The 24,413-nt window shown below is 43.3% G+C and overlaps 1 protein-coding gene across 1 annotated transcript in view; it reads left to right on the forward strand.

Annotated features, from left to right (window-relative positions):
• The first annotated feature begins 19,010 nt into the window (after positions 1-19,010).
• Positions 19,011-24,413, forward strand: part of LOC106582742 (A-type voltage-gated potassium channel KCND3) — a 114,201-nt gene continuing 108,798 nt past the window's right edge. The window contains exon 1 of the mRNA XM_082967365.1: positions 19,011-20,153. Coding sequence (XP_082823491.1) covers positions 19,051-20,153 — 1,103 coding nt within the window. The 5' untranslated portion in view covers positions 19,011-19,050. The remainder of the gene's footprint in view (positions 20,154-24,413) is intronic.

A 24,413-nucleotide genomic window follows, 5' to 3' on the forward strand; every position in this document is an offset into this window, starting at 1 on the left:
GACTGATGACTCGCTTATCAGTGGTGCCGTAGCACCCTCTGGTGGTGTTATAGGGCGTCTGCCTTTGGTTATACTCTTGTTCTGTGACCTTGGTGAAACGCCTGTGTGCAACAGAGGTAAATTTATTTGAATAGGCACTGATTGCACACAAAACAGGAGCAGTGCTTTGTGGCAACTGGTACTTTGTCTTCCGGCCTCAACTAACAAATAATAAGGGTGCCAAGGGGAGAACTACACTATGGAGGACACTCGGGAGGAGAGTGGACTCCCTCCATCTTCCCTGTGCGCGAACACAAACTGATGGGTCGGTGCAAGGGGGATAGGGATTTTGAAAAGCACATGCGGCCGGACACTGTTGTAACTGTGCCCTACTCCCCTCCGCCGCTGGGTACAGACACCTAGGACTGCCTCCCCCTTTTCCCTCCAGGGGAATCGCCAGAGCTTTGAAGTGGCTGTGCCCCAGGCCCTGCCTCTGCATTGAGACCTAACCTGCGGGTTCACAGTTTGCTGCGATGGCGGGGGCCTGGAGCCCCTGGCATTAGAGTACTGCTCTCTTCCTGCAGTGAAGCTATGCTGGCTCATTGCAGGGGCAGGCAGAAATGGAAAGAATTGGGTTCTGTTATGAAAAATTCCACCCTCTGCCTCTGGACAGGTTCAGCCACAGGGCCCTCCCTCTTACCGCTGCAAGACTCATGGTGCACCCACAGCCTTGGATAGTGCCCCTGGAGGCGCAGAGGGTGCGGTCCGAGATGACACAGATCTCTTCCCAGAGAGCTGGGTTGGGCAATCCCGAATCCACGAGATTACCCATCTCAGCCAGCAGTTCTCCCTGATATACCTGCAGTAGAGCAGTGACATTCAGTTCTCTGACAGAGCATGCTGCGGACACATACACCTTATGGAAATAGAGGAAGAGAAAAGTTCCATCCTGTCAGAATGAGACGCACTGGAGTAGGAGGAGGCACATCGTTCGGGATGCAGGTGGTTAGCCAGAGAGGGTTCCACTGCTAGGGGGTTCACAGAACTCCAGGTCCTCCACACCCTGCATATCCTTGGCAGCAAAGTCCTCGACTGAGACCTTGCCGGACAAGGGCTTGTCCCAGTTGCGTTTGGCCTCCGCCAAGCATGCTGGTATCAAGGGGACACACTGTTTCCCATGGACGGTACAGGATGGAAGTTTCATCCTATTGAAGCAGTTCCTTTCAGTGTTTTTGTCCTCCGCGGAGCAGGCCACTCAATCTTCAGCTTGGCTGCAGCCTGTTTGTACACATGAAGTAGCCCATATTCTTCCTCCCCTTCCTCATCCTCATTGTGGAAAAAGCACAGAATACTGTCCTCCTCTTCCTCATCCATCCCCATGTCTCCCTCCAATGCTAGTTCAACAAACAGCAAATTCGGGCAGAAACCATCCATAACGTCAGCCCAGCTGGTCTCAATTGGGGGTTGTTGGGTTGCCTCTTCACCCGAATGCTGAGAGGAAGAAGAGCCTTGTGGGTGGGTTGCCTGGCGCACCCTACGCTTGAGACTTGGCTTCAGCAACTCGTTGCAGTGCTTGCAGGACTTGAAGTTAGCAAGTGCTGCCTGGGCGTGCTCCAGTCCCAAGCATTCAACACAAATGGAATGGGTGTCCCTCCCTGACATCTAGGACCCACACGGGCACATGTGTGGGTGAATAGAGGGTCTACTGGGTTCACCCTGTGAAGGGGTAGTAGTATCCATAGCTCAAACCTCATGACGAGAGGCTGATATCCTACGTTCAGCGGCGAGTCCTAGCGGATCAAATTTGAACAGTTAAGCAGGAAATTGGTGGTTTAAGTTGTGCTAAGGAGAGTTTAGGTAAAGCTTGCGATTCCCCATAAGGAACAAAACTATAATGAAGTTAGAGGGAGGGACCATGGGGCCTTATAAGGAGTGAGGTTCCCCACTAATCGCCACTCTCCCTGTCTGTCTATGACAAACATTGTCTGATTGGAGCTCCCGTAGAGTCCGCCCCCGAAGGGGGTCCCCCATATTGAGAGTCCGAAACGAGTATTTGAAAGAGAACTACAATTTGTCATCTGTGTTATCTTTGCTTAGGTGTTGCCTATGCTTACCTATGCTTATATCTATGCCCAAGTGTTTGATTGTTTCCAGTGGTTAAATTGAACCGGAACGATCCGGAACCGGGCAACTGCACCTTGGTTCAAAGAGAGAGCCAGGCAGATTCAAGCTCTAGCACCTTACGGGTCCAAAGAGGAGTAGGATAGAAAGTAGGATTAAAGTACTAACCCTAACCCTATAACCCTACACGTAGAATGGTAATGCATCGTACTTACAGCAGTTGCCCTAACCCTAGCTTCAACCCTAACCCTTAGCCTTGTGTTCATCCCTGGCTCAACCCTTGGCCTAACCTCTCCAAATAGGGCTCCCACACCTTCAAATTTCCAATTTAACTCTTGATCGTTTCCATCTTGTCTTCGTAAAGAGTTGTCAATTTGCATAGAGTTGGCCACTTCCATTCCACCGCCACCGTATAATATCATTAAGGGCGTTTTCACTTCACTAGAGTTTTCACCGAGAAAATATTATTCTATACTGCAGGCTTGTGTCATCAGAAGTAAATGTTGCATTTGAGTTATACCGCAATCTAATATTGTGCAACAGGCTGGCACTTAGTTACTTGTCATCATAAGTGAGTACCATAATACACTGTATTTCAACTCATTTCAGGATTTTTGCTGTGAATAGCTAATTGTTCTGTCAGTGGTGTACAGGCTTTCCCCCCTGATATTCTCCATCTCAGGCCATAACTAATCTATATTCTGAGGATGAATTGCTTTTTTGACTGAGTGGAGGTATCCCACAGGACAATACATGACAGGATATTCTTCAGCTGGTGTGTTTGTGAAAGCCTGCACACTATATTCTGAGTTGAAAAGGCTGCAGTATCGATCCAGTGCCTCAAATGATGAGGCCTTTAAAACCATCTCTCCCCTTCCACACATCAAGGCTTTCTTTGAAAGGATTAGCAGATGTATTCTTGTCAGAAAACCCCTATTATAAGCTCCATAAACAGTCCATTCAGACAGATCAATGCACACGGCATGAGTAGGAGAGATACTTTAACGGTAAGTAAGTGATATTGAATTGAGGGAGGCAAGACATTCTATTATTCCCATAGTATTTCATTCCTGAGATGCAAAACAAACTCACTGAAGAGCTGTTTGTGTTGAAGAACACAAACATTCAATACAATTGATCTCAAAGATCTGTCAAGGCTCGACAAAAAGAGGATTTGTAAACTGCATTTAACTTACTAAACAATCAGCAATGTCCAGGGCAGTGATTCCTTCTGTGTTGTCTGAGAAGCAGGCTATGACTGCTCATGAAATGCCCTGTTTACAACGCAGGTTGAAATGTATTGTAGTGAATCTTGCCCTGAAGGCAGAACTGAGCGATTTCCACTAGATGGGCCAGCTGCAAAGTCAAAATTGGCTATATCGTTAAAGAAATAGCTTTTTTGTCTTAATTTAAGGTTATGGTTCAGCATTTGGATTAGCAGTGTGGTTAAGGTTAGGGTTAGGTTTAAAATGAGATTTTATGACATTGTGGCTGTGCCAGCTAGTGACGACTCTGCAGAGCTGCCTCCAGGGCAAGATTCATGACAATTAATGCCCACCTGCATTTACAGCTGACTTTTTCATTATCCCCATCCAGACAGATTGATCCAAACAACCACTTGGTCCATTTAAAGTGGATTGCCTGTTGTTCATTTATTTGTTTCACTACTACCTCGGATTGTAGCTTTTGTGAGGATTGCCATTTTCCTTGCAAATGGATGGATACCAACAATTATCCACAATGGTTAGAATGGCTGAACATGGAGCCTCCTGAGTGGCGCGGCGGTCTAAGGCACTGCATCGCTGTGCTAGAGGCGTCACTACAGATCCGGGATCAATCCCGGGCTGTGTCGCAGCCGGCCGCGACCGGGAGACCCATGAGGCAGCGCACAATTGGCCCAGCGTCGTCCGGGTCAGAAGACGGTTTTGCTGGCCCGGGATTTCCTTATCCCATTGCCATCTAGCGACTCCTGTGGCGGGCCAGGCGCATGCACACTAACACGGTCGCCAGTTGGACGGTGTTTCCTCCGACACATTGGTGCGACTGGCTACCGGGTTAAGCAGCCGGTGTGGCTTGGCAGGGTCGTGTTGGCTCTCGACCTTTGCCTCTCCCAAGTCCGTATGGAAGTTGCAGCGATGGGACAAGACTGTAGCTACCAATTGGGGAGAAAAAGGGGTAAAAATGTGTAAAAATAAACAATCAAATAAAAAAAGTATGGCTGGACAGATTACAAACAGTATTAACTGGAGAAGAGGGATGCTGAATACATCGGGGGGGGGGGGGGGGGGGAAATCGCAATCAAGAGAATGCGTAGACACATTTAGTCCCCGTTTTCGAGGAAAAAAGGAACATTTGAAAATATACATGCCAAGTGGAATGGTTCACAACTCTCAAATCAAGATGTTCTTGTTTAAAGTGGTTTGATGAAGTTTGTATCCTTCATCCAAATATGTGAAAGCACTTAGTCATGTTTCATTTAATCTAATTAGAATCAACATTACATTTCAACAATCCAGAACAAGGCAACGGAACAGACAGAGGTTTATGAATGATCGAGTATAATAATAGCCCAGGAGAATCAGGTGTAATGATATTGAGTCAAATTATACAGTCCATTATTATTCCATGAAATACCACATATCCTGAGATGGTTACATGTTGTATATGTTTACAAGCAGGCAGAGCAATGAAAAAAGGTGATGTAGTGTACTATATATAGTGAACTATAAGTTTAGGACCATGTTATGATGGAGCTAAAACATGGGAGATAGAAAGAGGTAAGAAAGATCCTCCCCGTTCAGTGTTCATGAAAATACCATCTAAATGTCATCATGATTTTACACCTTTTTCTTTCCCGTGGCTACGTACAGCCAATTGACCTACAACTGATTGGACACAAATCACTCATCTCTCTTTTGCAAACTGTTTAGGGTCATAGGCCTTCTACAGCCCAGACAACAAAGTAAACGGCATTTCAGTTCCCCAACATTTCCTCTTCATTATGAGAATGTTTTCTAGAACCCCAACTTTTTTTATCAGGAGATTACAGAGCATGTTGTGGGAATGATGAAAAATGTAAAAATGAAAAATGTAAAACCCCACTGCACTAACTGTTTTATAAAAAATAATGCGTGAGCTTTTCTATAAATAGACAAGATCTGGTCATATTGCTGCTTGTTTTGTTGATAACGTGTCGCCAAGCTCAAGACAAGTGGGAAATCTATTTAGAAGAATTTAGACCATTTTCATTTAGTTTATTCCCCCCTCAGGATACTCTCCTGGCTGTCTTGTGTCTCGAACACTTTGATGTCTTTGCATAACTGAGGAGTGTCGCGGATAATGACGAGGACAAGTAAAACTAGGTCACGAGAGGAGACAGAGTTTGGTTGCCTGCTCGTCACAATCCCATCAGCTCTGTATGTGTGTGTGTGTGTGTGTGTGTGTGTGTGTGTGTGTGTGTGTGTGTGTGTGTGTGTGTGTGTGTGTGTGTGTGTGTGTGCGTGTGTGTGTGTGTGTGTGCGCGCACTCGTGCGTGGACGTTCATGCAGAAACTGATAAAACACATTTGGACTCCAATAGTGTATGAGGGAAAAGGTACACACCAAAGTGTAACTAGAAACATATCGGCTCGATTTTCATCAACACTATTAGAGAAAATGTGGGTGCATTGGTCAGGATAGAATTGTATAACTGAGGATATTCCTTATATCATGCAATTCATTACCCTAACATAAATGAGCTTGATTCTGTAGACCACCCTTGTGTGCTCATTTGAATTTGAATGATTTTTTTTTGGGAGATAATATAGCACATTTTCAGGTGACAAGACAATACTAGGGAGGGAGAAACTGTACCTCTTCTTGTCATGTGGTATGAATCCTACCACATGGTATACTTCCTCAGATAAAATTCACACCAGAATGGAAAAAGACATTCTGTATTTAGTTAACAGAACGTCACTGCTGCCTCTCCACGGCCATTAACTAGTGTACACCTGTGATGTTTGCAAGCTACTCTGAATCACCCTCGCAGCATGAGGTGCCCTCAAGCCATAATCATGAAACTCTGATGTGAGGCAGGCAGCTAGCTAATCAAGCTGCAGCGTTTACACAGCTTTGAGCAATAGCAAGGAAGTCATGTTGGAGTTCCAATTGCCAATATGCCATCTTAAACTATATTTGACTATGACATATGGTAGGGGAGGACATATACAGTACCAGTCAAAGGTTTGGACAACCTACTCATTCAAGGGTTTTTCTTTATTTTGACTATTTTCTACATTGAGATCATACCAATAGCGTGCAAGGCTGTCATCAAGGCAAAGGGTGGCAACTTTGAAGAATCTCAAATATAAAATATATTTTGATTTGTTTAACACTTTTTTGGCTACTACATAATTCCATATGTGTTATTTCATAGTTTTGAGGTATTCACTACAATGTAGAAAATAGTTTTTTTTTAAATCAAGAAAAACCCTTGAATGAGTAGGTGTGTCCAAACTTTTGACTGGTACTGTATATAATTATACAAGGACTGGGTCTAATCCTGAATGCTGATTGGTTAAAACCAACCATGATGACTGTTTGTTTTGTTAGCCGAGATTCTCAGATGTCTAACCTCCTCCTGAGCAGCCTCAACCTTTCCCCTCTCTCTGTATGCTTTGTTAATGTCTCACTGGCGACTTCACTCCATCCCACTCGTCCTCTTGCTCTTACGCTCACTTTGTTGGAGGACTTAACTCTGTCCTCCTCAATTCCCTTTCTCTCCTTCAAGGGCCTATTCATCCTTTTGCCCCTGCACTCTGCTTACCATACGTTACTCGAATCCCTCTTTATCTTGCTGTCCCCTGCTCTCCTTTGATGCAAGTCGCATCTCCCCAAGAATAAGAAGTTGCCTTCGACTTCTCCTGCAGTAACAACACATGTACATGCATAAGTCAAGTTAATGTGGTAGCCTTCTGAGAGTGGGAGAGAAAGAGTCTAAGAGAGATACTTGTGTGAATTACTCAGAGGTGGCACCACAGGTTCAAAAGTAGAGTGGCAAAATTCGTTCTTAAATTTTTGGGGGCCTGGAGTTTTTCCTGATCTCATGACATGGTGAAGTAGAACTCTGGGACCGAATCGTAGGCTATGACAAAAGATGAATGATGCGCCTTGCCACAGAGATCCGGCATTTACAAAATTACAATGATTGGCCCAAGGCGGGAGCTATAGTAATTAACTGAAATGTGTTAGTCACACGCAATATCTCAATTTTCTTAAGGGTGGGCGTGGCATAATTAGTGTGGGACGACATGTTTACTGTTGCATTGTTATAGATAGCTTCTCATTTCATCTGTGCTATGACTATAGGGCTGGGGGTTTTCTTGTCCGGTCATGTGAATTGGAAACACTCCTGGCCTAAGGTGGATCAAACCCTTTCAATTCACCACAAACCTTGTTATTAAAAAAGACGGACAGGTTTCAAGGTTTCAAAAATATTTTAATTGCATGTCATAAAACCTACTATTTGTTTATCTGATTACAGTGCTCTATAAGTCTTATGTAAGGTAGGGTTACGTTTAACACTATACAGTATACACGTTAGATTTGTAACAAAGTTTTTTTTTATGTGTAAGCCATAAAACCACTAACCTTATGTTGTTGTCCTGGTCCACCAGAGGTTGGTTTCCTGGTGCAGGTTGATGTTTATTGTCATGAGTCTTGTCCTGGAGGCAAAACTGAACGATTTCCCCTTAGATCGGCCAGCTGCAAAGTCAAAACTGGCAATATTGTACAAAAAAAGTTGAAAACAGTCTAGGGTCTGACGTCCATATCCATCTGGTGTGAATGGCACTAACCATCCCTAGTCATCCTCACCTGTAGCTAGAACTTGAAAGCCGTGTTGACATAGAATCCCCCCTGGATTATCATTCAGTTATGTTGGTGAAGTCACGTGAGACACTGATACTGGTAAACCTCATGGTCTTAGCCACGAATGAGGGCTGTGAGGGTGGATTCTATGTCGACACCAGATGGATATGGACGTCAGACTATAGACTCATTTGCACAGCAAAATCCTCCAGATTACATATATGGCATCAAGACAAATGGATGATGGCATCCAGTCAAGATAATGAAACATCTACAGTACATTCGGAAAGTATTCAGACCCCTTCCCTTTTCCAACATTTTGCTAAGTTACAGCCTTATTCTAAAATTGATTAAATTAATTGTTTTTCTCATCAATCTACACACAATACCCCATATCGACAAAGCAAAAACAGGTTTTAAAAAATAGTAGCAAATGTATAAAAAAAAAAAACACAAATAACTTATTTACATAAGTATTCAAACCTTTTGCTATGAGATTCGAAATTGAGCTCAGGTGCATCCTTTTTCCACTGATCACCCTTGAGATGTTTCTACAACTTGATTGGAGTCCACCTGTGGTAAATCCAATTAATTGGACATGATTTGGAAATGCACACACCTGTCTATATAAGGTCCCACAGAAGACAGTGCATGTCAGAGCAAAAACCAAGCAATGAGGTCGAAGGAATTGTCCGTAGAGCTCATGAGACAGGACTGATCTGGGAAAGGGTACCAAAACATTTCTGCAGCATTGAAGGTCCCCAAGAACACAGTGGACCCCATCATTCTTAAAAGGAAGAAGTTTGGAACCACAAAGACTCTTCCTAGAGCTGTCTGCCCGGCCAAACTGAGCAATCGGGGGAGAAGGACCTTGGTCAGGGAGGTGACCAAGAACCCGAAGGTCACTCTGACAGAGCTCTACAGTTCTTCTGTGGAGATGGGAGAACCTTCCAGAAGGACAACCACCTCTGCAGCACTCCACCAATCAGGCCTTTATGGTAGAGTGGCCAGACTGAAGCCACTCCTCAGTAAAAGGCACATGAAAGCTTGCTTGGAGTTTGCCAAAAGGCACCTAAAGGACCATGAGAAACAAGATGGTCTGGTCTGACGAAACCAAGATTGAACTCTTTGGCCTCAATGCCAAGTGTCATGTCTGGAGGAAACCTGGCACCATCCCTACGATGAAGGATGTTGGTACCAGCATCATGCTGTGGGGATGTTTTTCAGAGTCAGGGACTGGGAAACTAGTCAGGATGTCACCTCACATTTTTCACTTGACCTGTGTGCACCTACATTGTGTGAGGATCGATGCTGGAGAGAGGAAGCAGGTACAGGGAGAACATTTAATAAATAACGGACATGAAACAGGACAGGAACAGCGTCTGGACAGGGGACAAACTGACGACATCAATGCTGACACAGGGATGGAACAGAGGAAACGGACAGATAAAGGGGAGGAAATCAAATAATTATGGAGTTCAGGTGGGTCCAATGAGGTGCAGGTGTGCGTAACGAAGGGGACAGGTGTGCATAATGATAGGCAGTCTGGCGCCAGAGAGGGAGCGCGGGAGCAGACGTGACAGGACCCCTCCCCCCCTCTAGGGGCGCCACCCGGCGTCCCACCTGGACGAGCCTGACGGGCCGGCCGAGGCATGGGCGCTGGACAAGCCAGCTGGGGCGTAACGAAGGGGACAAGTGTGTGTAATGATAGGCAGTCTGGCGCCCTCGAGCGCCAGAGAGGGAGAGCGGGAGCAGGCGTGACACATTGTAAACTTTCATTCATAGGCTAGGTTGTAGCAACCTCATGATGGGTATAGGGAAATTCTAGTATCATGTAGTAGCCTAAACCTATTGAGTATACAGTGAACTGGGTGAATGGAATATGAATGACAGTCATCCAGTATGGTGTAACAGAAATAAGGCCATGCTGATGAAGATAAAAAAAATTGTCCTCCCTCATCTTAAACGGCACTGTTGAAAGCACAGTGATAGACATTTGGGTGACATCAAAACCAAAAAAACAGACATTGTTTTTCCATTGGAATTTGGTTGTGCTTTTAAGATGGTTGAAAGCGTAGTGATGACATTGGAAATTCAACTAATTTTTGAGTGGGTGAATATAGGTTGTAATCTCATTGATCAAATATTAGCCAATTATCGATGTTGAAATGACGTGGTGTACCCAGTGGGAAGTGCCAACCTCTGCAAATCTTCTTATTGGATTTAAATCCCTGAGATTTATTAGGATACACACAGTATATCCATCTATTATAGATGTGTCAACATCACAGATATTTCCAAGGATTGTATGAATTGTTGATTTACTTTCACACTTTATTATGTTATTCAGTTCTTCCCACCAAAGCCTTTCCTTATTGAACCCACTGACCGTGTGCTAATTGCTTTTAGCAAAATGTAAAAGCGCATTTTCTTTCCGAGATCCACACATGTTGCTGCAGTTAGGAGAGAAAAATGTTACCCCTTTTTTTCTGTCACAGCCATGCTCTCTGGCCTTGATTGACACTCTACATACATCACTCAGTTTCTCTCCTATACAATCACAATGATAGACAGTACCCACTGACTATGCCAGAGAAGAGTCCTTCACTTTGAAATGGTAATAGCTATTATCATTACCCAGTGAAAATCCAACCCTACTATAAGTGCATGAACTGCATGATGTGACCTCAATTATTTTGTTTACCCTTGTACAGTGGCTCGGCATAAAGTGTCAATATTTGCCACTGTTTTTTCTGTTCTGGAAGTATTTTATCCTCTCATAGAAAACCAATTTGAGAGATTTTGACAAAAGGGCTTCGCTTCTAATTGATGTCACCATATTGAGCTTAAACCGATACAAACAAACAAGTAACTTTTCCCTTGGCCTGTATGCATCTCCTTTTCAAAGTCAAACGGTATTGAGGATTATAGTTAGATACAGTGCTCATCAAAAACAAAAGCAGACAAAAAGTACACTTAAGAAATCAAAGCAACTGTTCAGAATTCAAAGAGTCCATTATTCTCCCAAGGAATGCAAATCAAATCATGGAACTAGACTTCTCCAAACCTACTGAATAAGTCTTCTGTTTCACTGTCTACAGTGAGGGGGAAAAGTATTTGATCCCCTGCTGATTTTGTACGTTTGCCCACTGACAAAGAAATGATCGGTCTATAATTTTAATGGTAGGTTTACTTGAACAGTGAGAGACAGAATAACCACAAAAAATCCAGAAAAAAGCATGTCAAAAATGTTATAAATTGATTTGCATTTTAATGAGGGAAATAAGTATGTGACTCCCTCTCAATCAGAAAGATTTCTGGCTCCCAGGTGTCGTTTATACAGGTAACGAGCTGAGATTAGGAGCACACTCTTAAAGGGAGTGCTCCTAATCTCAATTTGTTACCTGTATAAAAGACACCTGTCCACAGAAGCAATCAATCAATCAATCAGATTCCAAACTCTCCACCATGGCCAAGACCAAAGAACTCTCCAAGGATGTCAGGGACAAGATTGTAGACCTACACAAGGCTGGAATGGGCTACAAAACCATCGCCAAGCAGCTTGGTGAGAAGGTGACAACAGTTGGTGCGATTATTCGCAAATGGCAGAAACACAAAAGAACTGTCAATCTCCCTCGGCCTGGGGCTCCATGCAAGATCTCACCTCGTGGAGTTGATGATCATGAGAACGTGAGGAATCAGCCCAGAACTACACGGGAGGATCCTGTCAATGATCTCAAGTTAGATGGGACCATAGTCACCAAGAAAACAATTGGTAACACACTACGCTGTGAAGGACTGAAATCCTGCAGCGCCCGCAAGGTCCCCCTGCTCAAGAAAGCACATATACGTGCCCGTCTGAAGTTTGCCAATGAACGGCTGAATGATTCAGAGGGCAACTGGGTGAAAATGTTGTGGTCAGATGAGACCAAAATGGAGGTCTTTGGCATCAACTCAACTCGCCGTGTTTGGAGGAGGAGGAATGCTGCCTATGACCACAAGAACACCATCCCCACCGTTAAACATGGAGGTGGAAACATTATGCTTTGGGGGTGTTTTTCTGCTAAGGGGACAGGACAACTAGGGTTTTTATTTATTTTTACTATTTTCTACATTGTAGAAAGTAGTGAAGACATCAAAACTATGAAATAACACATATGGAGTCATGTACTAACCAAATAAGTGTTCAACAAATCAAAATATATTTTTGATTTTAGATTCTTCAAAGTAGCACTTTTTCCTCGATGACAGCTTTGCACACTCTTGACATTCTCTCAACCAGCTTCACCTGGAATGCTTTTCCAACAGTCTTGAAGGAGTTCCCACATATGCTGACCACTTGTTGGCTGCTTTTCCTTCACTTTGCGGCCCAACTCATCTCAAACCATCTCAATTGAGTTGAGATAGTGTGATTGTGGAGGTCAGGTCATCTGATGCAGCACTCCATCACTCTCCTTCTTGGTCAAATAGCCCTTACAGAGCCTGGAGGTATGTTTTGGGTCATTGTCCTGTTGAAAAACAAATGATAGTCCCACTAAGCATAAACCAGATGGGATGGCGTATCGATGCAGAATGCTGTGGTAGCCATGCTGGTTAAGTGTGCCTTGAAGTGTGCCTTAAATAAATCACAGACAGTGTTAACAGCAAAGCACCCCCACATCATCACACCTCCTCCTCCATGCTTCACAGTGGGAACCACACATGCGGAGATCATCTGTTCACCTACTCTGCATCACACAAAGACACAGTGGTTGGAACCAAGAATCTCAAATTTGGACTCATCAGACCAAAGAACAGATTCCCACCAGTCTAATGTCCATTGCTCGTGTTTCTTGGCCCAAGCAAATCTCTTGTTCTTATTGGTGTCCTTGAGTAGTGGTTTCTTTGCAGCAATTTGACCATGAAGGCCTGATTCATGCAGTGTCCTCTGAACAGTTGATGTTGAGATGTGTCTGTTACTTGAACTCTGTGAAGCATTTATTTGGACTGCAATCTGAGGTGCAGTTAACTCTAATGAATTTATCCTCTGCAGCAGAGGTAACTCTGGGTCTTCCTTTCCTGATGAAACTGGCTCCTCATGACGGATTGGCTCAAACGCATTAAGAAGAAAAGAAATGCCACAAATTAACTTTTAACAAGGCACACCTGTTAATTGAAATGCATTCCAGGTGACTTCCTCATGATGCTGGTTAAGAGAATGCCAAGAGTGTGCAAAGCTGTCATCAAGGCAAAGGGTGGCTACTTTGAGGAATCTCAGATATAAAATATATTTTGATTTGTTTAACACTTTTTTGGTTACTACGTGATTCCATATATGTTATTTCATAGTTTTGATGTGTTCACTATTATTCTACAATGTAAAACACTAGAATGAGTATGTGTGTCCAAACTTTTGACTGGTACTGTAAATGATACATTCATGCAGAACAATGACATTGAAATACAGTTGCACCAGTAAAAGAAAGAAAAACAAGTCTTCTCTCATCTTTTGTGGAAAGACACATTTTTTGTTTTTTTCCCTCCTTCTTCAAAATCCTTTTAGCAGGAACATGAAAGGAGTTTATGTAATGGAATAGTGTTGCATATCAGTATCCCTCCAGCTACTTAGAGCATGCATATTCTTAAAAATACCTTCCATGCCAGGGTGTTTTCTAAAATACATTTCAGATTAGATAAATTGTTCAAAGACGCAATACTTTTAGATGCCTTCATCTGAAGAACATTTGCTACATTACAAGGGTGTTCATCGAAAGTGCGTTTCATCATCTAGACTTCTTCTCCTCTCCATCTGGACCCCATGAAGAGGTCCTTTCAAAGGCCCACATGACACAGTCAGCCAAGGGGGCCTTGAGCCCATGCATCGACTGACTGCATGGGTCTGAAGAGGGAGATGTGAGGAAGGACTGGTGTTCCTTCAACTTCTCTATGGTTAGGAGGTTTGTAGGGCAAAAATAGGGGCTTTCCATAGCAGCACCAGTGTGTTGCCAGTGAGTATGTTAATGTAGGCTCTAGTGATATTTTAGTGTCTGTTTTAAGTCTGAGGGTTATTTCATGACTTCAAGGTCTCCAGAGCAAATTAGTGCCTTTTTGAATACCTCACATTCATAATGGAAATTGTTGAAAGAATGTCCTTCTGGGGGACCTTTTTGAAAGGTAAAGTATGGATATGGATGTACTCAGGGAAAGAAAATTGTTCCCGATTTTTTTTGTCCAAGTTTGTGAAGGCTATTAAGCAACAATGAACTTGAAGCAAAGTAAATACTCTTGAGTTGTGTAGGCTTCGCTCCCTTACGGAATAGTATGTCTGCACAGTGCGACGAGGGAATTGGATGACACATGCTGTATGCTCAGTGATATGACACATGATAAGACCAGGAGCTAGTGGTAGATTTTAGGAAAAATAAATGTCTTTAATCCCATTTCTATTCATTTTGAAGGGATTGGCACTGTTGACTCTTATAAGTACTAAGATGTACTAGTGGACAACAAACTGAGCTGGAAGGAGTATTCTCACAGTGTCTACAAAAAAAAAATACAGACTGTACTTTTTAAGGAAGCTTAGATCTTTTAATGTATGTGACAAAATACTTTGTATGTTCTATAGCAGTGACATGGCGAGTGTAGTGACCTATGCCATTATGCGCTGGAAAGGGAATTTAGCTAAGGAGGACTTAAACTAGCTTAACAAAATCCTTAACAAAGCCAGTGCTACAATTGGCTGCAGCCTAGACATGTTCATAAAAAGGCTGCAAGTAAAAACCCACATGATCATGGACAATGACACACACCCACTCCACAACACTTGAATGCAACACAGGAGCAGCTTCAGTAGCAGGTTCATCCTGCCCAGATGTTCCACAGGGAGGTTTTAGACGGTCATTTTTACCCACAGCTATGAGGCTTTTTAATGAGTGTAATTGATTAACTGTCTATTGGAAAATGCTGTTGCCTGTTTTCCCCCAGAGTAGGATGGAAAACAGCACTGGAATCAGACTATTCTTTTTGGGATACTATGACTGGTGCATGTGCCTTTTGTTTTTTAATCATGTTGGTCATTGTTTTGCGTGTCCTGTCAAGTCATTAACAATGCATGCTGTGACAAAATAATTTCCCAAATTGGGATTAATAAAGTAATACTCTAAGCTCTCTACTTTCCCCAGGCCAATGTTTACTGCCTCTCTTGGGTAATAAAGATATAGTAGTAATAATGAATGTAATCCTCGTGTCGAGGTCTACATTTTTTACGATCTCAAATCCAACTTAATTACTTCTCACTATGATAAAAAAAATAAAAAAATAAATTAGACTTAAACATTTTAATATGTACCATCCATCATTCGTGACATGCCAGCCCAACAGGGTGTGGATGACTCTAGTTCCTTCTTCACAGTAGGGCAGTTTGAAAAATTATAGATTTTTTTTTGTTGCAGAAATGCCTTGTTGAACATGTGGACTTTATGTGCCTTAATTACAAACGTGTATGTGATCCTTAAATATGAATAAAAATGTTCAATTATTAGCCTAGTTTAGCCAAGGAAAAAGCACTGAGCTGTATAGAAGAAAGACAGGATCTTTCCTGGCTAGCCATGATTGGCTGAGATAACGGGGAGGTTGACCAGGCTGATGGTTGATCTTGCATTTACATGTTAATTCTTGAAGAGATTGGTGGGTCAATGGTTTATTAAGAATGATCCTGAATGGGCATAAACAAAGAGCTCTCTAGCACTCACCAAAATCTTTCAAGGGCATTTTTCGTCTACTTGTCTCCTAAGCGGGATAACATTTAATCAACTTTTAAAGCAGCATAACCTTCCCACACTTCCTTCAATCACAGTGTATGGAATACCATTTTGGACCTCTGAATTTGAATTTCTGTAATCCGTCAAAACAAGCCTTTCGGATTTTTCAACACAAATCCCAGTTCGGAATGGCCGTTACATTTACATGTTCACATTGTAAGATAATTAACAATGTATTTACTTACACATTACATGGTAATAAGTGTAAGTTATAGAGGCTAAATATAAAAGCCTTCCACTTTTCATTTTAGAGTAAACATTCGATTTGCTAAGTGGTTTTTAACGACGCGATGACAATTAAATCGTGAGAAAATGTTAAAAAGCACGCTGCAAACCCTTCTCGATCATAACTATCAAGTGTTCTAGTTATTGCACCCCGTCATGTGATAAGATTTCTCTAGAAGGCAACTTTCCCTCACTGTGCTGAACATAATTGAATGAGGAAATTTCACAGTATACCAACTGCCTCAATAAAGGCGTGCATAATCAAGATGTATTTTCTCACATGAGCTAATAAAAAGTAAAGAAGAAAGAAAAAAACATTAATAAAGTGTTGACAAATCAGTCCGTTTAACTGGTTGAGTGGACTGATTTGTCACGGTAAACTTATGAGGGGAGATGGGGAGTGGGAGAGAGCCTATGCGCACAAGAGAGAAACAGAGAGAGCGCGCAAGAGAGAGAGAGAGAGAGAGAGAGAGAGAGAGAGAGAGACAGAAATTGCGGAGACTGACTGCTACGTCCATCATCCACTATTCTAGTGTTCACCGACATGAGGTAGGTGTGAATATCATCCTGAAGATCGCAAAATGAATCTGTGCTTTCTGTCCAAACCGCAGGTGCCACTAGATGCAGGTGTGGTTTAAAGAAAGACATCCAAGGTTTTGGTGAATTTCATCAACACGTTTCGGTCGTTCAACGCATCAACATCCATCCCCATCTCTTGTTCCTCTATACTTGGTTCGTTTATCCGTACAGAGGTCCTTTGTCAATGCGTCCTTCAAAATATGTAGCTTTTCCTCTGAGGAATTGTTTTACTGGAGGATCGCGCATTACATTTTTGGGGATCTTTCCTTGTTTGGCGGTAAGTGATATAGAAAGCTTTGCTTGAGCACCTGAGTTGTCCCTATTTGTTTCTAATGTGATGGTCTGTTTTTTTCTACAAGTAACCTGACATGTGAAGTTGATCATGGTTATCGGAATGTTAAACCAGCAAAAATGTTTTACTTATTCATCAAAATACAGCATGCAGATGTAGGATCTTCATCTGGGCCAGTTTGCAAACAGAAGGAAATTAATCCTGCAGCAACAGGAAATGTGAATTAATATGTGGATTAAAATGAATGGATATATTTTTTTGTTAAGGCAAATCAAGTCTGAAATTTCAATGTGGAAATTACAAACTTTAGAAACCTTTCTAAAACTCGAATACACCACAAGTTTGCATTTTTTATGCTTTGCATAAAAATTCACAGCAACAAAATAGTGATCAAATTAACATCTGTATACACTCCTATCGAAATGTTGTCAAAATGTACCATCTAAATGAGCAATAAAAAAAGCAGAAGTATACAGGATTTTCTATATTTTGACAATCGTTCTTCATATTATCCTTAAATCTGATACATACTTAGCAGTATGGCAGGTATGCGATTCTGACTCCACAGGTCTCGTTCTATTCTGAACAGACCACTTCTATTTGTCATAGCTGTTAACAGAGCTTCCTAACGAGACTTCACATTATCCTCTCTGTCTTAAACGTTCTGTTCTGTGAGCTCTGGAAATGACAGGGAATTTGACAGCCTGCTTATAGGTCTTTTAGAGGTGGTGCTCTTGCAGTGGGATTCTCATTATAATCCTTGCATCCATAGCCCAAGATGTACTCTTAAGGAGCCTACCATTGGTCCTTAAGGTCCTTGGACCTTAAATGTTATTTTCAGAGGTAGACTGCCAAATACTCCATCTAAAGCTGAATCTATTCTCAATTGCAATACGGTTGTAGAAACATAAATCTCTTTACTTTCATATCACATCAAAATAAATGCAAAATATATTATTAGGTACACCCATCTAGTACCGGGTCGAACCCCTCTTTGCCTCCAGAACAGCCTGAATTATTTGGGGAATGGAAACATTACTCAATTGGCATCAAGGGACCTAATGTGTGCCAGGAAAACATTCCCCACACCATTACACCACCACCAGCCTGTACCATTGACACCATGCAGGATGGGACCATGGACTCATGCTGCTTATGCCAAATCCTGACTCTGCCATCAGCATGATGCAACAGGAACCTGGATTTATCAGACCAGGCAATGTTTTTCCACTCCTCAATTGGCCAGTGTTGGTGATCGCGTGCCCACTGGAGCCTCTTCTTCTTGTTTTTAGCTGATAGGAGTGGAATCCAGTGTGGTCGTCTGCTGCAATAGCCCGTCCGTGACAAGGACCGACGAGTTGTGCTTTCTCAGATGCCGATCTGCACACTAGTGTTGTACTGCACCGTTATTTGCCTGTTTGTGGCTTGCCTATTAGCTTGCACGATTCTTGCCATTCTCTTTGGACCTCTCATCAACAAGCTGTTTTCGCTCCACAAAAAGGCTACTGACTGGATGTTTTTTGTTTGTCGCACCATTATCAGTAAACCCTAGACACCGTCGTGCATGAAAAGCCCAGGAGGCCGGCCATTTGTGAGATCCTGGAACCAGCGCGCCTGGCACAGACGATCATACCACGCTCAAAGCTGCTTAGGTTACTTGTTTTGCCCATTTTAATGTTCAATCGAACAGTATGGCCAAGTGTCTGTAGGAGCGAACCATTTTCGTGAACGGGGTGGTGACCTAATAAACTGGCCACCGAGTATACACTTACTGTACACTTACTGTACACTTACTGTACACTGTTTTAACCAGCTTCACCACAGTTGCAGATTACAGTATTTTTCAATGACAGCACATTCCTGGCGGCCTTCTTCCGTTACACACAGTTGTTCGGAGCATGCTATATAGCTAATTAGCACAGGTGGTCCCTCAGTCTTCCATCTGTCTTCCATAAACAAAAATGATGTGTGTAGGCCAGTGACAAACAATTTAAATGTAATGCCTTTTAAATTCAGGCTGTAACACAACAACATCTGGAAAAAGTCAAGGGGTATAAATACTTTCTGAAGGCACAGTACCATGCAATCACCTTATCATGGAAATGTTTTATTCATGAGTTGTTACTGATTGTGTGTTTTGTCTGTTTCTCTGCTCAAGATGGCAGGTAATTTTAAGGCAAGCCGGAACACAGAGTGAGTCGCCATGGCGGCAGGAGTGGCTGCATGGCTTCCCTTTGCACGGGCAGCAGCTATTGGCTGGATGCCTGTGGCCAACTGCCCCATGCCCACTGCTCCTAGAGACCACAGAAAGAGACATGACGAGCTGATCATCCTGAACGTGAGTGGACGACGCTTCCAGACCTGGAGGACCACACTGGACCGCTACCCAGACACCCTGCTGGGAAGCTCGGAGAAACAGTTTTTTTACGATGAGGAGACAAAGGAGTATTTTTTCGACCGGGACCCAGACTCCTTCCGCAGCATTCTCAACTTCTACCGGACGGGAAAGTTGCACTATCCTCGCTACGAGTGCATCTCGGCCTATGACGAAGAGCTAACTTTCTTCGGCATCATTCCGGAGATCATCGGCGACTGCTGCTACGAAGAGTACAAGGACCGGAAGCGGGAGAACGCGGAGCGTCTCCAGGATGACCAGGATGACAACAAGGACTGCAAGCTGCCCAACATGACATACAGAGAGACCATGTGGAGGGCCTTTGAGAACCCTCACACCTCCACCATGGCCCTGGTGTTCTACTACGTCACCGGCTTCTTCATCGCCATCTCAGTCCTCACCAACGTGATAGAGACGGTACCTTGCGGTGCCACGCCTTCACAGAAGGACATGCCGTGTGGCGAGCGCTATACCATCGCCTTCTTCTGCATGGACACAGCCTGCGTCCTTATCTTCACCGTGGAGTACCTCATGAGACTCTTCGCCGCGCCCAGCCGCTACCAATTTATGCGCAGTGTGATGAGCATCATCGACGTGGTTGCCATCTTTCCCTACTACATCGGCCTGGTGATGACAGACAATGAGGATGTGAGCGGGGCCTTCGTCACTCTCCGAGTGTTCCGTGTGTTCCGCATCTTCAAGTTCTCCCGCCACTCGCAGGGCCTCAGGATCCTGGGGTACACGCTGAAGAGCTGCGCCTCCGAGCTGGGCTTCCTCCTCTTCTCCCTCACCATGGCCATCATCATCTTCGCCACGGTCATGTTCTACGCAGAGAAGGGGTCGTCGTCGACCAAGTTCACCAGCATTCCAGCCTCCTTCTGGTACACCATTGTCACAATGACCACGTTGGGGTAAGTCCTCCCTATTTCCCTCTTTCTCTCTCTCTATCTCACTTTCTTTCTCTTTCTCGCTCGCGTTCTCTTCCTCGCTTTTTATCTTTCTTCCAATCTCTTTCTTTTTCTCTCGCTCTCTCTCCCTCTCATTTTCTCAGCAGATTTGGTTCTCTCTCTCCACTTGTGTGGTTCATAAAAAAAACGTGTCTTCTGCATTGGAATGATGCATGCTGTCCCCAAGAGATCTCAAGATGGTTCACAAATATTATCTTCAAATCAGGAGGTCTCACAAAACCTTACTTGGCATCATCAAATCACAAATACTGATTAATGTTGGGAGTTTTTGTATTCTAAAAAGTTAAGAAGTCAACCATCCAAGGTTGAATTCAAACAACAAATGTTTTCTGAAGAGGCTTTAGTTAGTTATACAACTATAATTCACTTCAATATGATGAATGCACCTTAAAAAGTTGATTACCAGATTTGATCTGGTGCCAAAATGCTTGCCTGTGTTTTACTGCAAATGTAATACCTTGGTCTATTGTTTGGGTGTCCTGGATATGTTTTCTGCTATGTGGTGGAAAATGGAATATGGATAAATGCCAACGGCTTCCTCACTTCTTCAATAGACTAGTGGGTGTATGTATGATGCTGCTGCCCATTTCAGTAATGGTGGAGAGCCACCACTACATTTACAGTACCTACCTGACCTACTAGTATAAACTCTAATGGCAAAGTGTTTACCTCACTGTAGGCTGGCCGAATGCAGTAGCTCCTGGGAAAGTGTGTGTGTGTGTGTGTGTGTGTGTGTGTAAGCACGCACGTGCCTGTGCATTCGTCCATGTATGCGCTTGCCTGAATGTTTTGCGAGGGTAGCAGGAGATTTGTGTGTTCCTATTATGTCTTTGTCTAGTGGGTGTTTTGTGTCTAATGTCATTTCAAAAATGTCCGTAATCTGGTATGCTCTGGGACACATAATCCCAGAAAACAATGATTGTAATAAGAATTGGGATCCTGAATGCCGGTGAAAGGGTTTTTGTTTTTCTTACTAGATTAATGATTGGTTTAAATTTGTTATAAAAAAAATAACTGTACGTTCTTTTCAATGTTACATCTATAGGTACGTACAGTATGTAGATGTAATGCTTTTTACAACTATTTTCCTTCTATTTATACTTTGTCTGTTTCTGCCAGCTTCTCTTTGGGCTTTGTCCATCTCCACATTGTGTTAGTCATTGAGAATGACCTCTGACAACCAATGTCTCCCTGGTAGACTGGTGCTGTTGTAGCCTGTCTGATTCTTCACTGGCCAGCTAATACAGTGACCTTGACGCTTGTTTCGCCAAGCAGTTAGGAAGTCTCTCTCCAGGAAATAGTGCCAGGGGAAATAGCCATTCAACCCTGTTCCTGTTCTGTTCTCTTCAGTACCCACCAGTTGCATCATGAGTGATTCCTCAAGAAATAAGGTAAAAAATATACCAAGAGTTGTTGGTTTCCCCCACAAAAAAACATCCATAGAATGGTCCTTTGGACGAATGATTGTTGAAATATATTTCACATTTGGATCTAAAAGCATAAAAACATATAAAAGCATATTACTTTATTTTGGCATATTTTCAACCTATATTGTTGAACCTAATATACTCTACAGGCATACCAACATTCCAGAGTGGGAACTCTGCTAGTTTTAAAATAATGGCCCATTTAATACTGAAATAATACAAAAAATCACATCCCTCCTTTTACTTGTATCATTGCTTATCCTGCAAATCACCAGCAGAGGGCAACCATTTTGAATCAATTTTCGAATCAAACCAAATTGTATTTGTCACATGCCCCAAATACGATAGGTGTAGACCTTACAGTGAAATGCTTACTTCCAAGCCCTTAACCAAAAATGCAGTTTTAAGAAAAATAGCTAAAATAAATAAATAAAAGTAACAAATAATAATAATAACAAATAATAAATAATAATAAATAACTAACGTTTCCATCCCGGAGCAAGCACCAACTAGCCTGGGGCAAGCCCATGCTAGACCCATCTCCCAGCTAGGGCTCCTGGGCTACTCCTGAAGCCCACTCCTCGGCTACAATATCCGGACCCCTTCTACTATGGGGCACGGAACCCCACCGATCCTTCACGACTGGAATACCGACATAATCTGCCCGAGGATCCCAACAGGCCCCTCAGGCACGACGTCCCCTGAAGGCCCATTCTGCTAACCGCGGCCTGCTAGCTATCTAGAGTATATTGGAGTGTTAGCTGATCCACTGGCCAGTTTCTTGGACCACTATACCCATTTTGCCAATTGGACTTGGACCCCTCTGCTACTTGGAACTCTAATTATTCCACGACTGGTCTATCGACGTCACCTCACGAGGAGGCAAAAACAGACTTTTCCCCCATCGCGACGTCCCTCTAAGGCCCTTATGCTAGCTTGCTAGACCCGGCCTGCTAGCTTGCTAGCACCGGCCTGCTAACTGTCTGAATCGCCGTGTCCCCAGCCAGCCCAACCACTCACTGGACCCATACGATCACTTGGCTATGGATGTCTCTCCCTAATATCAATATGCCTTGTCCATTACTGTCCTGGTTAGTGATTACTGTCTTATTTCACTGTAGAGCCTATAGCCCTGCTCAATATGCCTAAACCAACCATGTTGTTCCACCTCCCACATATGCGATGACATCACCTGGTTTAAACGTCTCTAGAGACTATATCTCTCTCTTCATTACTCAATGCCTAGGTTTACCTCCAATGTACTCTCTTCCTACCATACCTTTGTCTGTACATTATGCCTTGAATCTATGCTATCGTGCACAGAAACCTGCTCCCTTTACTCTCTGTTCCGAACGTGAAAGACGGCCAGTTCTTATAGCCTTTATCCGTACCCTTATCCTACTTCACCTCTGTTCCTCTGGTGATGTAGAGGTTAATCCAGGACCTGCAGTGCCTTGCTCCACTCCTACTCCCCAGGTGCTCTCATCTTTTTACTTCTGTAACCGTAAAAGCCTTGGTTTCATGCATGTTAACATTAGATGCCTACTCCCTAAGTTTGCTTTATTCACTGCTTTAGCACATTCTGCCAACCTGGATGGCTTAGCCGTGTCTGAATCCTGGCTTAGGAAAACCACCACATATTTTCCGCCAAGATAGGACTGCCAAAGGGGGCGGTGTTGTAATCTACTGTAGAGATAGCCAGCAGAGTTCGATCTTCCTATCCAGGTCTGTACCAAAACAATTCGAGCTTCTACTTCTAAAAATTCACCTTTCCAGAAACTGCCCCCAGCTGTGCCCTGGACACCATATGTGAATTGATTGGTCCAATCTATCTTCTGAGCTCGTGCTGTTAGATGACCTAAACTGGGACATGCTTAACACCCCGGCCATCCTACAATCTAAACTTGATGCCCTCAATCTCACACAAATTATGAATGAACCTACCAGGTACAACCCCAAATCCGTAAACATGGGCACCCTCAAAGATATCATCCTAACTAACTCGCCCTCCAAATACACCTCTGCTGTTTTAAACCAAGATCTCAGCGATCACTGACTCATTGCCTGCATCCGTAATGGGTCTGCGGTCAAACGACCACCACTCATCACTGTCAAACGCTCCCTAAAACACTTCTGCGAACAGGCCTTTCTAATTGACCTGGCCGGAGTATCCTGGAATGACATTGACCTCATCCCGTCAGTAGAGGATGCCTGGTTATTCTTTAAAAGTGCCTTCCTCACCATCTTAAATAAGCATGCTCCGTTAAAATTTTTTTGAACTGTGGCGTTCTGCATTAGCATCGAATAGCCCCCATGATATGCAACTTTTTAAAGAAGTTAGGAACCAATATACACAGGCAGTTAGGAAAGCTAAGGCTAGCTTTCTCAAACAGAAATTTGCATCCTATGTACAAACTCAAGAAAGTTCTGGGACACTGTAAGGTCCATGGAGAATAAGAGAACCTCCTCCCAGCTGCCCAATGCACTGAGGCTAGGAAACACTGTCACTACCGATAAATCCACAATAATTGAGAATTTCAATAAGCCTTTTTCTACGGCTGGCCATACTTTCCACCTGGCTACCCCTACCCCAGTCAACAGCACTGCGCTCCCCACAGCAACTCGCCAACCCTCCCCCACTTCTCCTTCACCCAAATCCAGATAGCTGATGTTCTGAAAGCTGCAAAATCTGGACCCCTACATATCAGCCGGGCTAGACAATCTGGACCCTCTCTTTCTAAAAGTATCTGCTGAAATTATTGCAACCCCTATTACT

The sequence above is a fragment of the Salmo salar genome, chromosome 22 (genome assembly GCF_965601325.2).
Source record: "Salmo salar chromosome 22, fSalSal1, whole genome shotgun sequence".
Lineage (NCBI taxonomy): Eukaryota > Metazoa > Chordata > Actinopteri > Salmoniformes > Salmonidae > Salmo > Salmo salar.